This window comes from Humulus lupulus, chromosome 3 (genome assembly GCF_963169125.1).
Source record: "Humulus lupulus chromosome 3, drHumLupu1.1, whole genome shotgun sequence".
Taxonomy (NCBI): domain Eukaryota; kingdom Viridiplantae; phylum Streptophyta; class Magnoliopsida; order Rosales; family Cannabaceae; genus Humulus; species Humulus lupulus.
Window position 1 is genome coordinate 107,490,254 of NC_084795.1, and position 19,333 is coordinate 107,509,586.

Here is a 19,333-nt window from a genome sequence, read left to right on the forward strand (position 1 = left end):
GTCAATTCTGTCAATGGAGTAGCAATCCTGGAGAACCCCTCTACAAATCGCCTGTAGTAACCTGCTAGTCCAAGGAAACTTCTAACTTCAGGAACATTGCTGGGTCTAGGCCAATCTCTTACTGCTTCCGTCTTGCTTGGGTCGACCAGTAACCCATCCTTACTGATAATATGGCCTAGAAATGAAACTTGCGATAACCAAAACTCGCATTTGCTAAACTTAGCATATAACTTATGCTCTCTTAACCACTGCAACACCAGGCGTAGATGATGCTCATGCTCTGTCTCTGACTGGGAGTATACCAGGATATCATCAATAAACACAATCACGAACTTGTCCAGGTAATCCTTGAAAATTCTGTTCATCAAATCCATAAATGCCGCCGGGGCATTGGTTAACCCAAAGGACATAACCAAAAATTCATAATGCCCATACCGTGTCCGAAATGCAGTCTTTGGTATGTCCTCTTCTCTGATCCTCAACTGATAGTAACCTGATCGGAGATCAATCTTCGAAAATACTATACTCCCCTGAAGCTGATCAAATAAATCGTCGATCCTAGGCAATGGATACTTGTTCTTGATGGTCAACTTATTCAACTCTCGGTAATCGATGCACATCCTGAGCGATCCATCCTTTTTCTTAACAAATAAAACTGGAGCACCCCATGGCGAGAAACTCGGTCTGACAAACCCCAAATCAAGCAGTTCCTGCAGCTGAATCTTCAATTCCTTTAATTCTGCTGGGGCCATTCTGTAAGGTGCTTTGGATACTGGCTCTGCTCCCGGAGCCAACTCTATAACGAACTCAATCTCCCGCTGCGGCGGCAACCCCGGCAGATCCGCTGGAAACAAGTCTGGGAACTCGCAGACAACTCTGGTTTCATTCGGTCCCACCGCCGCCACCTTGGAGGAATCTACTATACTCGCTAGGAATCCTATGCAACCCTCCTGCATCAGGTCCCTAGCCTTTAGTGCCGAGATCATGGGCACCCGCGGTCCATCCACCGTTCCCACGAACACAAAGGGTGCCTCGCCCTCCGGTTCAAAGGTCACCATTCGTCGCCTACAATCAATGGTTGCTCCATACCGCGTCAACCAATCCATCCCTAGTATTATATCAAAATCGTCCATCTCTAGTTCAATCAAGTCAACAAACAATTCTCTACCGTCTACCACTACTGGTAAGGCTCTAACCCACTTCCTAGAGACTACCAGCTCTCCTGTAGGCAATATAGTCTGAAAACCCCTAGCATACAAAATACTAGGTCTACACAGCTGATCAATCACCCTAGCAGAAACAAATGAGTGCGTAGCACCAGAATCAATCAATGCAGTAAACAAGGATCCAGCGCTAAAAATCTGACCTGTGACCACTGAAGGACTGGCCTCAGCCTCAGTCTGAGTCAAGGTGAAAACCCTAGCAGGTGCGAGGCTGTCTCCCTGCCTAGGCTCCTCCTTCTTAGCCTGCGGGCAATCTTTCTTCAAGTGACTAGTGCTCCCACAAACAAAGCATGCCCTGGTCCGGCACTCGCCCTGATGGCGTCGCCTGCATCGAGGACACATCGGAAGGCTTCTCCAGCTGTCATTTCCGCCTTGGCGGCCACCCATAGAACCGCGAACTCTCCTGTCAGAACCATAAGGAGTAAATGAGTCTGGTACTCTCCTCTTCTGCTCACTGGGGCCGCTGTCCCGACTAGGCCCAGAAGAAGAAGGCACTACCCTCCTGGTATCACGCCTAGCAGCGCCATCCTTCCAGATCTGATCCTCAGCCCTCTCAGCAGTAAGGGCCTTATCTACCACTTGTGCATAGGTAGGCTCTGGAGTCATTGTGATACTCACGTCACGGGCAATCATTACATTTAATCCCCGTATAAATCTGTCCCTTCTGGCCGCATCAGTCAGCACTAGCTCTGGCGCAAACTTCGCCAATCTGTCGAACACCAGGGCGTACTCGGTGACGGATAACCTGCACTGAGTCAGGTTGTTGAACTCATCCGCCTTCGCAGCTCGGACGGCTACGCTGTAGTATTTCTCGTTGAAAATGCCCTTGAATTCTTCCCAAGTCATAGTTGCAGTATCTCTCCGCTGCCCAACTACCTCCCACCAAATTCGTGCATCATTTCTAAGCATGTAACTGGCACAATCAACCCTATCCCTTCCTTCAACCCTCATGAAGTCCAGGATCACAGACATCGTACCCATCCACTGCTCAGCTTGCAGTGGGTCTGTTCCGCCCTCAAAGGTAGGGGGTTGCTGTTTTCTAAATCTTTCATACAGAGGTTCCAACCTGTTCCCAGTCACAGGTTGAACCGGAGCTGGTACCACGCTAGGCGGTGGTGGTATCACAGTGGCTGGTGGAGGAGCTGGTTTCCTCAACTGACTAAGCTCTTCCTCTGTTTTCCTTAACCTAGCCTCCATCTCTGCTAAAATCTGTTGCCAGTTCTGAGGAGCAGGTGGAGGGTCCTGCCCCTGGTTATCATCCTCGGCCTGAATGCCGCGGAGTCTCGATGATTGGCGAGGCATTGCACTAAATGCCTGCAATCAGTGACACCGCTCATTAGGCATGATAACAAGGTCCAATTTCCACCTCTCAATCTCCACAACAACCAAGATCAACCGACCACAATGTCATGCAAATATCATACAGCATACAACGGGCCTTGCCCTGGCATCATGCATATGTTATTTCAATCATCATGCTCCTAATAACTTAAGCAGGCACACAAAGAATTAAACATATATTCCGGAATACATCAATCGACCATACCAATCAACCCTGAGTCGAGCTTTTCAATGGCAGCGTGCGTACATGTTCGGTCGATCTCCAGAACCAACAAACCTTGGCTCGCTCTGATACCAAGTTGTAACGCCCTACTACCTTAGAGACGTTACTAAGTGAGTTTAAAACAGAAATTGTGCGTTTAATTGACTCAAAGTGGTTTCTAAAACCAAAAGTGTGATTAAACCAGAGTTTAAGGCTGTACTCGTTTAATCATTACCGCAGGATAACTCATGTATCCCTTGGGTCCCACCCTCGCTTTAGCATCCCATGTGCTGAGCGTTGCTTCCGGCCCCACTGTCGTACCCGGCCCTTGCCGCTCTCGGCCTTGCCGTTCATTCAATTACAATCACACATATCATACATTATGAAATAACCATTCAAACATACAATAGTTTATCTAAGATTACACATTTGCACACAATACAAGCTAGGGCCGTGCCCAACAATCACACAGTGGGCCCATGCCCTAACCTCGGGTGTTACGGTTTTCTTACCTTTAGATTCAGTAGCCTTGATCAACCGGACTCCTTGAGCACGATCCTACCCGAGCCCTAGCGCTTACCTAAGCAAAATCCACAAGTCAAAGTTATCATCAATCCTCAAGTCAAAAACCTAGCCTCGGGACTAATCCCGAGCCCCCGGGAAGTCCTAGATCCCCAAAACAAAGTGGCGGAATCGAGCCCCGAACCCTAGGTCAAAATCCCTTCACAAAAGCCCAAAAATCCCCTCTGTGAACAGTGCAGCGCTACAACGCTCAAAAGGTAGCGCTGTAGCGCTACAAGCAGAACCACCCTCACCAGACAGGGGCTAGCACTACAGCGCCCCCTGCCTAGCGCTGTAGCGCTAGCTGCAGCAGACCAAAACCAAAAATCGCATCTTGCGATTTTCTTCCCCCATTTCGACCCCAAACTTGCCCAAATCTTTCTCAAGCCCAAAAACAAACTTATACACACCACACACTCATCCCAAGCACCCCATGAACTCAATCCCAAGCTCAGGCAACCCACAATTCAAAATCTAACCCAATGAACCCAAAAACCAGAAAATCATTCAAACAACAAGGATAGGGTCTTAGAAATCATACCGTGGGTGGAATTTCGACCTTGAATTGAACCCTAGGCCTCCTTGGCTTGCACCCTCACAAACTTAACCTGTTTTACCCAAAACCCCATCCATTTAGCTCAAAAACACAACTAAAAACCAGCAAAACCCTAAAACCGAAAACCTCAAGAACTTACCTCAAATCTCTGATGTGATCTTGCTAATTCCTTGCAAATCCACAACCCTAGCTTACCACTGAGCTTCACCTCAAGAAAAATCAAATAAAAAGGTTGGGAGAACCACAATCCGAATCTTCAAAGCCAACACTTCAGCTTTCCCTCTCTTTCTTTTCTCTTCTTTCTTTCTTTCTTTTCAGCCTATAATTTTCTCTACTAAATCCACTAAGTATAAAGGCCTTCTTTATTTTATCTCTTGCAAGCCTAATGACCAAAATACCCACTCTTACTAATTCTAAACCTTTATGTCCATAAAGGGGCATTTTAGTCATATTACCCAAATTCCCACTAATTCCTCAAGTGTTCCTAATAATTCCCGCTCGCTACCCAATATCGGATTAATCATCAAATATTTTCCCAGATTCTCAATTAAACTCCCCAGGCTTAACCCAAGCCTGGTACAGGTTCCCGCTTTGACTTTCCGCTAACCCGCTCGTTCTAGGATCGTCTCGAGTCATAGATCACAGGTAACAACATAGTCATGCCCAACATGGCCAAATTACAAATATGCTCAATCAGGTCTACATGCATACTAATTCACGTAGTCATGCATCACAATTAATCACATAATCATATAACGTGCATTAAATCATGATCATGCATAAAACTCATTAAAGACACACACATAATTCCTTTATGCCCTCCAGGCACACTACCCCAGGCCCTAAGCCTTAATACCGAATTTGGGGTCGTTACACTCTCCAACTCCTAGCTGGTCTTGTTTACCCTTACCTTTACCTGCACCACGTAGCACCCGTGAGCCAAGGCCCAGCAAGAAAACTCAATTAAGTATATAGCAATCAACATATTACAATTATAAATAGCTTGCTTAATAATTATAAACAACGCTCAGTAATATTCAATCTATTTATGCAACCATAGGGCCACCCAAGTGCGTACCGCACTTGCTTCATTTGGACAGATATATAGCCGAACAAGAAACTCACACTCTTGTATCTTTTTAAGCGGCCATGGGGTCGTACCATTGCGTACATCACTTCCAGATATAAAAAGACATACATTACATACATAACTCAACTACGTAAAGCTCATTTATTCATACTCAAATTACCATTTCAAAACAATGTTATAGCCATGTTCAATCACAGGGTCTCAAGCCCTAATTTCAATATAGGTGACGTTTTCTTACCTCACGTTTTGTGTAAATGACGAAACGGCCTCAAGTGTAATCCTGATCCTGGGTCTTGTGGAAATCTAGTCACAACATAAACATATTCCTATTAAGGATTGAGTCCAAATCTAGAGGCTCACTCTGAACCCCAGCTCATAGAGTTACTACTCCCAGTTGCCAGGATGTTGGAAACATCCCCTGAGCCCCAAAATGGGCCCCCAAATGGATTCCAAACCTTCCAAGCCCTAATCCTAAAATCATTAAAACCCCTTTTCAGGGCACCTAGCGCGATCGCACCTGCCCCTGGCTCGGTCGCACCCACAGAAAGTTTGAAGTTTCTAAGGCACTGGCATGGTCGCACCTCAAACCTCGAAACCCCAAATCAAAACCCAATTCCTATGTTTCTGGGACCCAAGCACGGTCACGCCACAACCTACCACGGTCACGTTAGGTCGGTATAAATAAAAAATTACCCAGAAACTCAAGTGTATAATCCCAATCTAAATGTTACGATTTCCCCTACATTCACAGACCCAGAAATTGAACAAAAGCTGACTTTCTAAAAAGTTTATGACCACAATAACACCTCATATAACCTAAAAAACCTACTACAACCATTAACATACCACCAAAAACTCACTAAAACTCATCAAAACACTAAAATTGGACAAGTTTGAACCAAAGGTTGAGAAGCCTACACAAATCCAAAAATTTAAGTCTGAAGTGCGAATTTTAATCTCAGTACAAGCTTAGGTTATCCACCAAAATGTGCCTCTACAACACTAACAACCCCAAATCACCTAGAAGCTTCAAACCAACACAATTTAACTCAAATATTCATAAACCTCAAGAACATGGTGAACACCTAGAAAACTTGAGAATTTTTCACTTCAGCTGTGCAAATCTAAAAATCCAGTTAAATCCTTAGCTGGTTGTTGCTTCAAATCTCCTCGCCTTCCCACTTCAAATCTCCTCGCCTTCCCACTATGCAACCAAATTCCTCAAGGTTAGCTTCCAATTTCACAAATTCTCCACTAATTCAAAGGTCTTTCCTTGGAAAAATGAGAGAAACAAATAGAGGGAAAGAGAGAGAGAGAGAGAGTGTAACATGAGAAGAGGCTGCAACTATCTTAGGCCTAAGGCATGGTCAATTGACCATTCTACCCCCAACCAATAATTCCTCTCCAAAGAATCCACAAGGGTAAGTTGGTCATTTTTCCACTAATTCCACTAAACTTTGATTAGCACCATAAATTCCCAATTAATTTACTAATCCCCCAAGTACTAATATTTCCTCCAATAATGTTATGAAAATTCCCAACATACGCAAAATTACCAAAATACCCCTAGGCCTACCCCAAGCCAGGTATAAGTCCCTATTGTGAGTTTTCTGCTAAATCGCTCCAAAGGGTCGACTCAGGCCGAATATCGCAAATATATCCACATAATAATTTGTTCTCAATCATATAACACATGCAATTACAATTATACCCTTAACGGATCAAAATTACAAAAATGCCATTTTTAACGAAAACGGGCCCACTAGCTTATTTAATAAACACAAGCATGCATAAGCAATCATATTATAATATAACTCATATATTTCACATAATTAAACATATAAAACCAATTATGCCATCTCGGCACGCTAATCAAGGCACTAAGCGTTATTAGCAAATTTGGGACGTTACCATAGGGGTAACTGATGAAAACGAGGAGTCTCAAGCAACAGAAATTGTTAAAGAGGCAGAAGAACATCAGGAGACTAATAAAAAGGTCGCCCAATTGGATGAAATAGACCCAAGGATAAGTGAAGACTGATCTGAACTCCACGCTCTAAAGGAGCTCGAAGAAATAATTCTTTACCTAGAGACACCTTCGAGGGTGGTAAGGATTGGGAAGAATCTAGGAGTTAAACTAAAAAAAGAGTTTGTTTGGTATTTGAGGAAAAATCTCGACGTCTTTCCTGGTCACACGAAGATATGGTGGGAATTAGACTAGGTGTGATTATGCACACCCTAAACTTAGGCAAAAATGTGCCTACGAAACACCAAAAACGAAGGATTTTGGGGAAGGAGCGAGGAGAAGCTTTATAAGAAGAAATGGCTCGCCTAATGAATCCCGGGTTCATCAAGGAGGCAAAATGTAACCCCCTACTACCTTAAAGTCGTTACCATGTGATTTTAAAATGTGTCATTAGCTCCCTAATCAAGGTATTAGACCCAAAAGTGTGATTAAATTAAAAGAAAGACTCGTTTAATGGAATTTAAATTTAAAATGTTGGACATTCATCTAAATCATAAAAGTGTTACATTGAGATCTCAAAATATTTGTTTAAATGTGTTTACAACTCAAAAGCCTTTATACGGTCGATCTAGGTGACAAAATCGGTCATTTATACCACATTCCTCAAAACCACCCACTCGTGGCGGCCAGTTAGGGAAAACATCTACGCACCACTCCATGCCCTCCAACTCATGCTTGGTCATGTAATGCCCCAAATTCTCCGATGTGGTTTAGTGGCAGTTTAGTTGGCCGGGAGGGCCGTAATTGTTTAATTACACCATTAAATGAATACATGCATGTTTATGTGAATTATATTATAATATGATGATATATGCATGCATGTGGGTCCACATTTGAAATATGATGCTGTTTTGATAATTTGGCCCATTGCGGGTAATTTGTGTATTTGGGTGCATGATGTGATATGTGAATGAGATTCCATCATTATGGAGATATATTCGAGCTATTCGGCATGAGACGGTCATTTTTAGTGGATTAGCGGTTTTGTCATAACGGGGTCAATTTTGGAGTAATAGGAATGTTTATTTGATGATAAATTGGGAATATTTGAGATCAGGGTGAAATTCTGGAAGTTTTGACTATAATGTCCCTGGGGGTATTTTTGGGACCCCGAGCATTAGGTTTTATTTGAGGTTACTTTAGCTTGAAGTAGTTATTAGATAGAACATACGATTAGAAAACCTCCCATTCTCCTTCGTTAGTTCATTTTTGCCACCCGAAGCATATTTGAAGAAATCTTGAGTTCTAGGAGTTAGAATCAAGTGAGGATCGAGGCATAGCGATCCTACGAAAGATTAGAAGATTCTTGACCAAAGGATTTGATAGAAAACAACCTAATCGAAGGTAATCTAAGTTTAAAGTTTTGAGTTTTTAGAGTTTCTAAGCTTTGAATTGGACTTTGTGAATTGTTGAGTTTTCAATTCGTTTGAACCTTGGGTTTTGAGGGTTTTGGTGCATTGGGAAGCTTGGGAATCTTGTTTTGATAATTGGGGAATGTTTAGGTATAATTTTGGAGGCTTTGGAGTGTTAAAAACACGTTTTGGAATGGCCTAGAGTTGGGGGCCGCGGCACTGTTCTTGGGGTGCCGTGGCCCTGTCTTGAAGAAGCAGGTGGGGCTTTTTGTGCCTACTGGGTGCCGCAGCCCTTGATGGAGGGCGTCACGGCCCAAGGTGCTAGGGCTGCAGCCCTTGCCCAGTTTTTGCCCCGTTTGCTCGTTTTGACCCCGAGAACCTAGTTTTAGGCCTCGGGAGTGTCCCTACTACTTGGATTAGTTTGGATTGATCTCTCGGAGGCTAGATAATGGTTTGAGAACCTTTGATTATCATGTTATTGATGGTATCCTATAATGTGTTATGATTAGGTAACTGCTAAAGGACTAAAAGCTAAACCATTCTCAAGGGTCGTTCTTTTGTTCATTCTAGCTCGAAGCAGAGGTAAGAAAACTGCACCCCAAATGTGACATGCATGGTTATTCATGAGGCATGTTGGTTGTATAAATATTATGAATTGATTGTGGAATACTTAGAAAATGTTGCTCACTTGTGCATGGTACTGACTCATTAGTCAGATTTGGCAAAGGTGCTAGTATCAACTGTGAAGCTGTGACTCATTAGTCAGGTTCAGCAGTGGTACTGGGCACTGGTCACATTGCGCTGACTCATTAGTCAGGACGGCCTTAGCGTGTTCAACGCAAGACAATAAAGATTAGATCTAATCGACTTTCTGCATTGAATGACTCAAAGAGCATTAATGTCGGACCAACCTCAAGTTCGATGAATATTATAAGCGCTTGAAGGCGAGTGGCTTACCCAGTAGTTACTCTTCCATTTGAATTAGTGACCTGCTTGTCAGTCACTCAGTATGGTTTACCAGAACTTGTTGAAGGCTGGTGGCTTACCCAGCAACCACTCTTCCATTTGAATTGGTGACTTGCTTGTCAGTCACCCAGTATGGTTTACCAGAACCTCAAGTGATATTCACTCATCTGTTTGAAAGCTATGAGCTCTGTGTGATTATAATGATAATCATTTGATGATGTTTACATATAATGCAATGTTTTCTAGCTAGACTTTGGCTCATGGGTGCTATGTGGTGCAAGTAAAGGAAAAGAAAAGTTCACCCAGCCTTGAGTGGAGAGCTTATACTACAAGAAAAAATGCATTTAATAACACCAAAAAAGTGTTATCAAATCATACGATAATACTTTCTGATGTGCTAAGACCGACTATGTTATCGTAGGTCAGGGTACTTTACATAACACTTTATCAGTGCTATACAGATGTGTTATTGTACTGTCAACAATAACACAATTTCTGTATTATTTTAATATATAGATAAGTGTTTAATTATGTTATTTATAGTCGATTATATAACACTTTGTTTGTCTTATACTACACTTTAGTATAACACTTTTTTTGTGTTATACTACACTTTAGTATAACACATTTTTTGTGTTATACTACACTTTAGTATAACACGTGTTATATTAGCTTAGAGAAACATAATCTTTTTTTACTTACACAAAACTAGGAAAACAAATATGAAAGTTGAAGCCAAATAAGGTAACATAAATAGATTTTTATTAATTACTCAAATGTAATTACAATATTTAGTCTACTAGTCTAGGCTTAAGAAATCATATTACAACATAATTTATGCCCAATTCAGATTCCTTTATCACTAAATACAAAACAAGAAATGTATACAAAAATTAGTGAAATACATTCTTCCATTCTAAAGGCCTTAACTACAAATGTTGTCAAGAATCGCTCCAAAGAAATCATCTCAATATACCTGCACATTGTTAAAAAAAAAGTCCTTTTATTATTAAGAACAAAAGTTCTTGCCACCACAACAACAAACTTACAGTCTTTTCTTAAATGATACATTGAAAACTTCAAAAGAAGAAAATGGAAAACTAAGATAAATACTTATCTGTTTTAGTTCAATAAAATAAGAGAGCTATCAAGAAAGAGCTAGGGAATTTTCAGATGAACAATAAAATAAGAGAGAATCAGTAGAGAATTTCTCTATGGTGATGAGTCTGATGACTCAAAACAGTCAGTTGGGACTGTAGATACTATACTGCTATATATAAACTATCATATTTAATGATATTCTTTTATTCTTATATATAAATATATATAAATAACTATCATAACTGGTTTCTCTGCCAAAGCTAGCTAGCTCATGTTTAGAAATCATTTACATAAGAAACTATACATGACCCTGAAATTTTCATAGTATTAAAACAAAAGTGACCTTCCAATTTGAAATTCAAGTTATAAATGCTAACCCAAATGCTGAAAAACAAAATCATATTTACAAATAAAATGAAGAGAAATAGATCAATGGTGCTGAGAGAAACATGTATTCTGGTGATTCAAGCTTATAGACAAAATAATGATGGCCACATACCAGTAGTATATACAGTAGAAGAAGCCAATACAACATGCCAACTCATATATACATATATTGCAAGGGAACAATACTGTGGAATCAGTAATAGAAGAAATTGAAGAAACAACATGAAAGAAGAACTTCGAAAGATCATCAGAAAATCAACAAAAAAATGCAATACTTTATGTGTTGTCATTCCAGTTTAAGCACAGGGGCACTATCACGGTTGATACTATCAGATGATTCATTTTGGTGTTATGTGCTGTCATTTCAGTATAATCAGTTAGTAATGCCACTGATTCAGAGACTGCAGTATAGTCTAAGGAAAAGTATAATACATCAATAACTTTTCAAATAAAGTAGTTGAAAATAATAAATAGCTTCTGTAACATATAACCCACCTGTGGAGCCTTCCAAAGCAAGAGTATCAATACAGTGCTGGATAGAATCACATATGTTTGCCAAAGCCCAAGAAGCAGTTATTCGCACCTGAAACAACAAACGTACAGGAAAATATTACTCCCTTATGAACAAATTAGAGAGCAGGGTTATTATAAAAACTGAAAGTAAAAGAGAAATACCGATATTGAGGGGTCGCGGGTATTAATCTCCACTGCGTGAATCAATTTGTTCAGGATCTCTGCATTATACCATTTAAGTTTCTAGTAATTCTTCTATCTATATTTCGAGCTCAAAAAAACATGAAAGCATGAAAAAAATTTAAAATCACCTCTGGAAAACTTTAGAAAAACATGAAATGACACCAATGGCTCAACAAGAAGCTGATTTAACTGAAGGCACCTTGTCTTGTTTGGCTGCATTAATCTGAAATAACCGCTCTGTGAATATTGGGCTAACAATTTAGAGAAAACATGATGACTTTTAAGCTGCAAATGGAATTAAAAAAAATAGAGATATTATGCTACCTAAAATTTATGAAAAACTGAAAGAAAGTGAACAAGTTCCAGTTAAGATTTTAGTTAAAATGAGCCCTCAAAGAGCTCAATACTTCCCAATTAATTTAGGACAGCATGCCTGAACTATTTATCTAAACTAACTATACCAATCTTAAAAGGGAAGCAACAAACCTTTTTAAACATGGTGCTCATCTTCTGAAGTATTGATACAGATAAACTTCCAGTATCACCAGCAGCTAATTTCTCAATCAAATGCGCCATGACTAAACTGGCAAAAACCTGCATATATTTACAATATAAATTAACTTAAAATGCCAATAATGAGTAACCACATCAAAGAAGCCATCTAAAACTATATGATCTGCAAACATTTTGTTAGGCATCAGATATTGAATAGAGCTATATAGGATTAGTGTGTTGACTTGTAAATTTACTCAAGTTCTATTGGTTGGCTAGTAAGTGTTATTGTTAGTCTATAAATAGTATAAGAGAATACTTGGAAGGGATATATAGAAGAATTTGGTTACTGTTTAAAGTTTAGAATTTCTACTCTGGGAGATTTTGCTAGGTTTTCTCAAATTAACCTAGACTTTGTGCAAGATTTGGTTCTTTTCAGTACAATTCGTTTATTCTTAGAATAATGCTTACAAAATCTTTCAAATAAGCAACCTAGACGGTGTATTAATTAAAATATATTAAATGAGAAACAATGGGTCAGTTGTTCATATAAAAAAATTAATGATCAGGAAAGAAAATGCATTAACTCGAACGCGCTAAAACATCAAACGTATGGTGTTGACTTTAAAATGACTAACTAAAATTCACCCCAAACTTCATGCAAGAAAGAGCCATATATAAGTTTATACCCAAAAGTAGAAAAAAAAATGCAATATGGATTAGCGCTAGACTTGACCGCTGAAAATGGAGACAGCTAACCTCATTTTGGCATGTTGAAGTTAATATGTTAGATACTGATACAAGGCAGTACTTATAAACTGGATCCAAGGCTTTTTTACTTGCCTGAGAAAAAAAAACAGGGTAGTACTCATATATTTCAGTTTAGGAAACAAAACTAAGTAGACTAGCAAAAACAGAGGACAAATACAATTTTAAATTAGCAGGGCTTACAGAAAAAGTTTTATTGTTATATTAGCACTGCCTTTAAGACTTCCATTGAATGAGATGTTACCTACACTGCCATTTATCATAACATGAAGTTTCTGCCCTGTGCTAGAAGTTCTAAATTGTCCCAGTTCCAACCCAGTTCATATATTTATTCATACAACAGAAGAATCGTTTAGAAATTATCCTGTCTAAATCAAACTATGACACAATTAGTAAAGCAAAATTCTAGTTATGTTGCTCACAATCAAGAGATGTGATGAAACTTTTAGGTAAAATTACCCATTCAATGATCTCACTACCCAATATTACAACCTTTCCAATAACAGTTTTACACAAATGGATAAGAAAGGAAGAAACATTGCTGCTTTTTATATTTTTATAAAGCAAACCTTTTTTTTTACTTGGCAAACTTGGAAATATCTTAAGAGTAATTAATTTTGTATGAGAATAAACAAAATGCATACCATTGGCACCAAAAATAAGGCAGCTTCTGCAACACAAGAAGTTATTACTACATTAGGTTGGTGCTTTTCCAAACATTCAACAATGGGAGCTGCTCCAAGATATGTGCTAATACCCTTCATCAATCATACTAAAAAGGTAAGGTCCAACATCTCAAAAGACCACATAAAGTTGACAATACTATAAATTGCTAATGGGTCACAATCTTAATTTACAGCAAATAGATATTTCATGACCAATTTGCAAAAGGGTACCATAGACTGGTACAACTAACATTTTACAGTGAAATAAACAGGCACAATTATATCAAACTTTAGAGATGCAAATATTATTTACCAATCAAAGTTACAATTAGAGGTAGTAGAACCTTACACCTTCCATGCTATGTGATTTCTCATGAGGTGATCTCGAACCTACATAAACAACAAACTGTAAATTTTGTTAAGATACATAAGTGCTAAAGTCCAAAGATAAGAAAATTAAGAACCTCATTTCTGAAAGCCTGGCCAATTTGAGCAGCAGCAAAAGGAAGCTTGTTCCCATTGTAATAGTACAAGTCTTTGAAGTTAACAAATATGCCCTGTGCAGTTTCTGGCCGCATGAACTTACAGCAGATGAGATTTAATTACATATCATTACTGACCAAACAGGAGTCTTAATAAAAAAGAATCGCTAAGAATAATTAGTACCAAAATGTAACGTGCTCACCCAGGGCTCAAGCCAGATGGGCCTATTGATGTTTGGAACATAAGATTTAATGGATATGGATCAGAAAATGGATTCTTAGTGTCTGGAGCTGTAATGCCATACTCCTTAAGTTTGGCACCCAGCTCTTCAGCTGAAAGATCATCCAAAACAGCAAGTATGCGCTTCAGTTCTGCAGCCTCCTTGGCAGTTATGGAAATGTCTTTTTGAAGCTTTTCACTGTAGAAGTCCTTGAGCAAGTGATCGACATGATAGCAAGTCCCAGTTTTCTCATCTTTAACCATAAGGTTAGTAAATTTATCAACATGGGGAAGAAAAAATCAATTTACTCTAGCATATAAAAATAGATTTTGCCACTGTAAGAACATTTTAGAAAAGTAAATTACAAATAAAAGAATTTTAACAAGAAATCATAACTAAATCTATTTTAATAGTATTGTAAAGTATTAGAAATAAATTGTAGACTAAAACTGTCAAATCTAAGATACAAATTCCAGAGAACACATCAAAAGAAGAAAGATATAATACAATTTTACAAAGAGAAACAAAATACAATATTTACAACAAAGTTTTGAATAAAAAAAAGTACTGAAAAGAATTAAATCCATTCCTAGAAAAGTATCAATGAGAGTAGACATTAAACAACAATGTGCTACTCAATCCAACAAGTTCCTCAAGAAAACAACAATGTTGAAGCCACCTTGTAGCAAAACTTGCTAAAAATTCAATCACATCATTTAGAAGGTTAAACCATTACCACTACAACCACTGCCATTGACATTCACCAAAACCACCATAAATGCACTTCCAACAGATAATTTATTCTATCCTTTAGAGAACAACAATAATAATAAGAGTAACGATACGTTGACACAAAATATGCAGCAAATGGCCTTTGGAGGCTTATAATGAATGTTGATAATGGTGGGAGTAAAAAGATAAAACCAAACCGAAGACTCGTGTGTAAAACTAAATGTAAACAAGAATGCACTGCAAACAGGTTCAAGTTACTTGATACAAAAGCATCAAAGGCATTGTCAAGTAGTGTTCAAAAACATGCATTATAAAACAGATTAATAATAAAGGTAATCTTTAAACAATTCTTCCTCTAATCTATTAACTGGTGATAAAGCAAATAAAGCATTATAAAACAGAGAATAACAAAATTAGATATTCAAAAGCCCTCAGATCTCATAAGCTAATATGGTCATTAACAGTGTACATGAGAATATTCATTATAAGCCTTAAGAGCACTCACAATAGATTCTGTAAAATAGACTTTTTCTGGTGAAAAAGTAGAGAGAGAGAGAGAGAGAGAGAGAGAGAGAGAGAGAGAGAGAGAGCAATATATATGTATGTATGTATGTATGTATAGAGAGAGAGAGAGAGAGAGAGAGAGAGGGCTTATAATGCAAAACCATGAAACTGCTTCTGAAAATTAGATTTTCCATCACAGGGAAAATAAGCATGCAAAGAAAGTGAAAACTAACAAAAAAAAATGGCAATATCTTCATATTATTACATAAGGCAATAAAATATATATTTTGTAGCTGTAAAAAGAGACCATTTTAATATATAAATGCCCTCACAGATTAATCCTAGAAATTTCATGAACATTGAAAATTCATTAAGAACCAATCACATCTTCAAGGTTTAAACACCACCACTTCAACCATCACCTTTGGCATTCACCACCACCAACAGCAAACACAGATCATCATCACCACAGCCAACATGAGAAAATAGTAATAAATAAATAAATAAAATAAAATAATGGATCATGGTGAGTACCAAAGATGGTGAGAGCAGAAAAGATGGAGGCTCAAAATGAAATCAATGCACATATCAATACAAAAATAAAAGTTTTCATCATCAGGCACAAAGTAATCTAGAAACAAACTAAAGAACCGTGGAAACAAAGGAAAGTAATCATCAGGCCAAGGCATTGTTTCCAACATTGAGTTTTTCCATCACAGGGCAAAGGATACTACCATTTGTAAAACCCACTAACATTAAAAAGGAAAATACAGTAAAATCAACTTTACAGCTTACAAATAAAAAATCAGTACATAAGTTATATTGTAGACATCATTAGTTACTAATCATGGATTAAGTTCAGTTTGACATTACATATAATTTTTCAAGAGTATAGGAGTGAGGAAGAGAGCATAAGGAATGCGACCAGGAACCATCTTAGTGAAGATGTTGACACAGTAAAAATGTCATCACAAATCAGCAACTCAAGTTATACATGATCTAAGGATCCGTAATGAATGTGAACAACCATTGAGGAAACACAAATTCATTATAGAAGTAACAAGAGCAACCCATCAAATGTAGCCAATGTATTATTAGAGAGCCCTCAGATCTCATAGCTATATCAAATCATTAACAATATTAACCACAGATTATTTTTCAAAGCCCATTTACATCTTTACCCACCTCGTAAGATAGAGAGAGAGAGAGTAGTAGTAGTAGTAGTCATAAAGAAGGAAAGAAATAGAGATAGATAGATATGATGGTGGTGGTGGCGATGATGAGGCCGCAAAGATGTAAAGGGCAATTATGAAAAACCAAGGAGAATTTGTTTCCAACAATGAGTTTTTCCATGACAGGGCAAAAACACTATTATACATGATATAATCATCACTAGAAGTCAATTGAAAAGATCAGTGAACAATACAATGCAGAAACAAACACGAAAATGAAGTGAAAGTTCCTCCCTTTAAGTGGGTAGGTTCATATAAAGCTTTCTAGGCTGCATGTCCATCAATTAACGCAACAAAAAAACTACTCATAAACATTTTCCATCATCTATTAAAGAACCCATTAACATACCAAACCAGAACAACAAAATAAACATTGAGTGAGAAAAATGCAAAGAAAAAGCTCAAACTAGAGCCATAATCATAGAGATTGAGTTCAGTTGGAAATTAAATATGATTTTCAAGAGAATGCGAGTGAGGACGAGAGCTTAAGGATTGCAAAACATAGGTAGAGCGAGAGTATGAGAGACAATTAAATTTGCAATACAAACAACCAGAAACTAACACAAGGATTCACCATTTGTATCGGCTAAATCCAAAGAATAACAAAGAAAACTAGAGAAAATATATAGAACAAGGATCTCCCTATATGTCTCCTTGGTTTTACTAATACCATCCTTAAAGACTTCTATAATACCACTTCAGGATTGAGACCTCCACACATCCTCAACCCTGAGCCAAACACAAAAATAGAGAAGAGAGCGAAAGAAAAAAAAACAAAAGCAGAATGAGAAGAGATACACACAAAAAAAAAAAATGAGAGAGAGATTAACCTAAACACAACACACAATAAACAATAAACAATTGCAGAAATGCATTTAAATTTGATGCTTGACATTTTAACTGATATACCTCTAAAGGATTAAGCTAGGCCACTGAACCATCAATATTTCAAAACTATATATATTCAAGTTTATTCAACATATGACAATGGAATTAACTATCATTTTCCAAGAGCATAAAATAGAGCCATTTTGATAACCAAACTTATCAGATTAAAATACATGCTTCTCCTCCATACCATACCTGTTAAGAATCGACTCCAAGTGATGATGCAATAGGAGAAACGCAGGGGAACCAATATCAGCGTCTACCATCTCTATGGCCGTCATCAATCATTGCAAGACCTTCCTGTAGAATTCATTTTTAAAGGGTTCCAAGTCAGATTTTAATCACATAACAAGAATAGGGTAGGAAAATAAAGAAAAAATAGCATAAAAACTTACATCTAGCAAAGTATCAAGTGCATCGGTTGCACGACCAGTGGTCCAAGAAAGCCGCCTTTCAACTTCATCAATGGTGGGCTCGCACTGGGTCGAAGGCACGCAGAGGTGGGCTCGCACCTGGGGTCACTTGGTTCGGGGGTTGGGTTCACGGGTGCCTGAGATTTGGAGCTTGGCTCGGAGAAAAACGGGTGTGAGGATGGTGGTTAGGTGGTCGGAGCTGAGGATGATGGTGATTACGGGAGTGCGGCTAGGGCGAAGGGAAGAGAGAGACGAGAAGGAGAAGGGGAAAAAAGGTATGAGAATTGGGTCTCTCTCGGGTCTCACAAATTTTGAGGTCAGAAATGAAAAAAAAATCAAAGTGGCGCGGGATGGTGTATTATTACCGCCCTTTTTTTTTTCACAAAGTGGCCCATTATAGTACTATAGCATAACACTTTTTTATTAGTATTATATTCATGTGTTATGGAAATGGGTATTTGGTGTAGTGTTAGGTGGTGATGTGTACATATGCGGCCGCTTGACCACCACGGCCAAGGAGTTCTCAGAGGAACTAGGGGGTTTACCCTATTTTTGCTGCTTAGGTCGGCGGGGTTTGAAATTTTGGAATAGTAATGACCTTTTTGAGTTGTAAATAACTTGTAAATGTTCTTGTGGGCCCATGAACAGTTTTATGTATCAAATAAAACATATCCATTCCTTTTTATTGGTTTTCACCTTAACCTGTTAATAACACTTAGAACACGTTTTTAACCAAAGGACTCAGGCAATGAGTCAAATTTCCAGTTCACCGTTCACCGTAACTGTTCTGGGGTAACCAGGACGTTACAGGTCGCCCCATTTCTTTGTCCTTACATGCACCATTGAGCACTCGTGAGCTGAGGCCTAGCAAGAAAACTTCACGGCACAGCATATAATAATTTATTTCAACAAATGTGTATCTAATCGAACACAACTAACAACTTACACGTTTCTATCAGAATGCACAACATCACAACAGAATAACAGCATAGTAGCACAATAGCGGCCTCTGTTGACCAGGGAGCGTTAACATGTACCAAGTCCACGGTCTTAACCGAGCGGGTGAGTACAACACCCATAGAGGGTCTCACCCTGGCGACCTGCATTCAGCATGCTTAATGCCAATCCCGGCCTTTGCCATTCCTGACATTTACCGATCCTGGCCTTTAATGCTCCCGGCCTTTGTCGTTCTTTCACAAACACGTGAATGACATAATAGTTATAAACAATACACATAACATCAAGCACAATATAGCTCTACGAGCACAGATAGTTTTCTTACCTTTGCTCCAACCACAAGTCAAGAAAGAAGGACCCTCGAGCACGATCCTGTCCCGAGCCCTAGCAGTAACCTAGTCACAACCATAAATAATAATCTCGTTAAGATTCAATCCCTAAAACCAAACTCCGGGACCACTCCCACGCTCTCAGGACT

The 19,333-nt window shown here is 38.7% G+C and overlaps 1 protein-coding gene and 2 long non-coding RNA genes across 3 annotated transcripts; all 3 read right to left on the bottom strand.

Annotated features, from left to right (window-relative positions):
- Positions 1-10,996: 10,996 nt before the first annotated feature.
- On the bottom strand, positions 10,997-11,544 carry LOC133821302 (uncharacterized). The gene is made up of 2 exons (XR_009887457.1): positions 11,481-11,544; positions 10,997-11,388 (listed from the first exon to the last, which is right to left on the bottom strand). It is a non-coding gene; the product is annotated as an uncharacterized LOC133821302 (long non-coding RNA).
- Positions 11,545-13,300: 1,756 nt separating this feature from the next.
- On the bottom strand, positions 13,301-14,392 carry LOC133824909 (glycine--tRNA ligase, mitochondrial 1-like). The gene is made up of 3 exons (XM_062257927.1): positions 14,112-14,392; positions 13,891-14,007; positions 13,301-13,519 (listed from the first exon to the last, which is right to left on the bottom strand). The coding sequence occupies exons 1-3, from the start codon at positions 14,390-14,392 to the stop codon at positions 13,453-13,455; spliced, it is 465 nt and encodes a 154-aa protein (XP_062113911.1). The 3' UTR covers positions 13,301-13,452.
- Positions 14,393-17,290: 2,898 nt separating this feature from the next.
- Positions 17,291-18,222, bottom strand: LOC133821303 (uncharacterized). The gene is made up of 3 exons (XR_009887458.1): positions 17,881-18,222; positions 17,681-17,785; positions 17,291-17,326 (listed from the first exon to the last, which is right to left on the bottom strand). It is a non-coding gene; the product is annotated as an uncharacterized LOC133821303 (long non-coding RNA).
- Positions 18,223-19,333: the final 1,111 nt, after the last annotated feature.

Coding starts and splice junctions, on each gene's coding strand:
- LOC133824909 (XM_062257927.1), bottom strand. CDS start 14,392: ATGGTTAAAGATGAGAAAACTGGGACTTGCTATCATGTCGATCACTTG. Junction 14,008..14,111: donor CCATCTGGCTTGAGCCCTGG/GTGAGCACGTTA, acceptor ATCTGCTGTAAG/TTCATGCGGCCAGAAACTGC. Junction 13,520..13,890: donor GCCAGGCTTTCAGAAATGAG/GTTCTTAATTTT, acceptor TGATTGATGAAG/GGTATTAGCACATATCTTGG.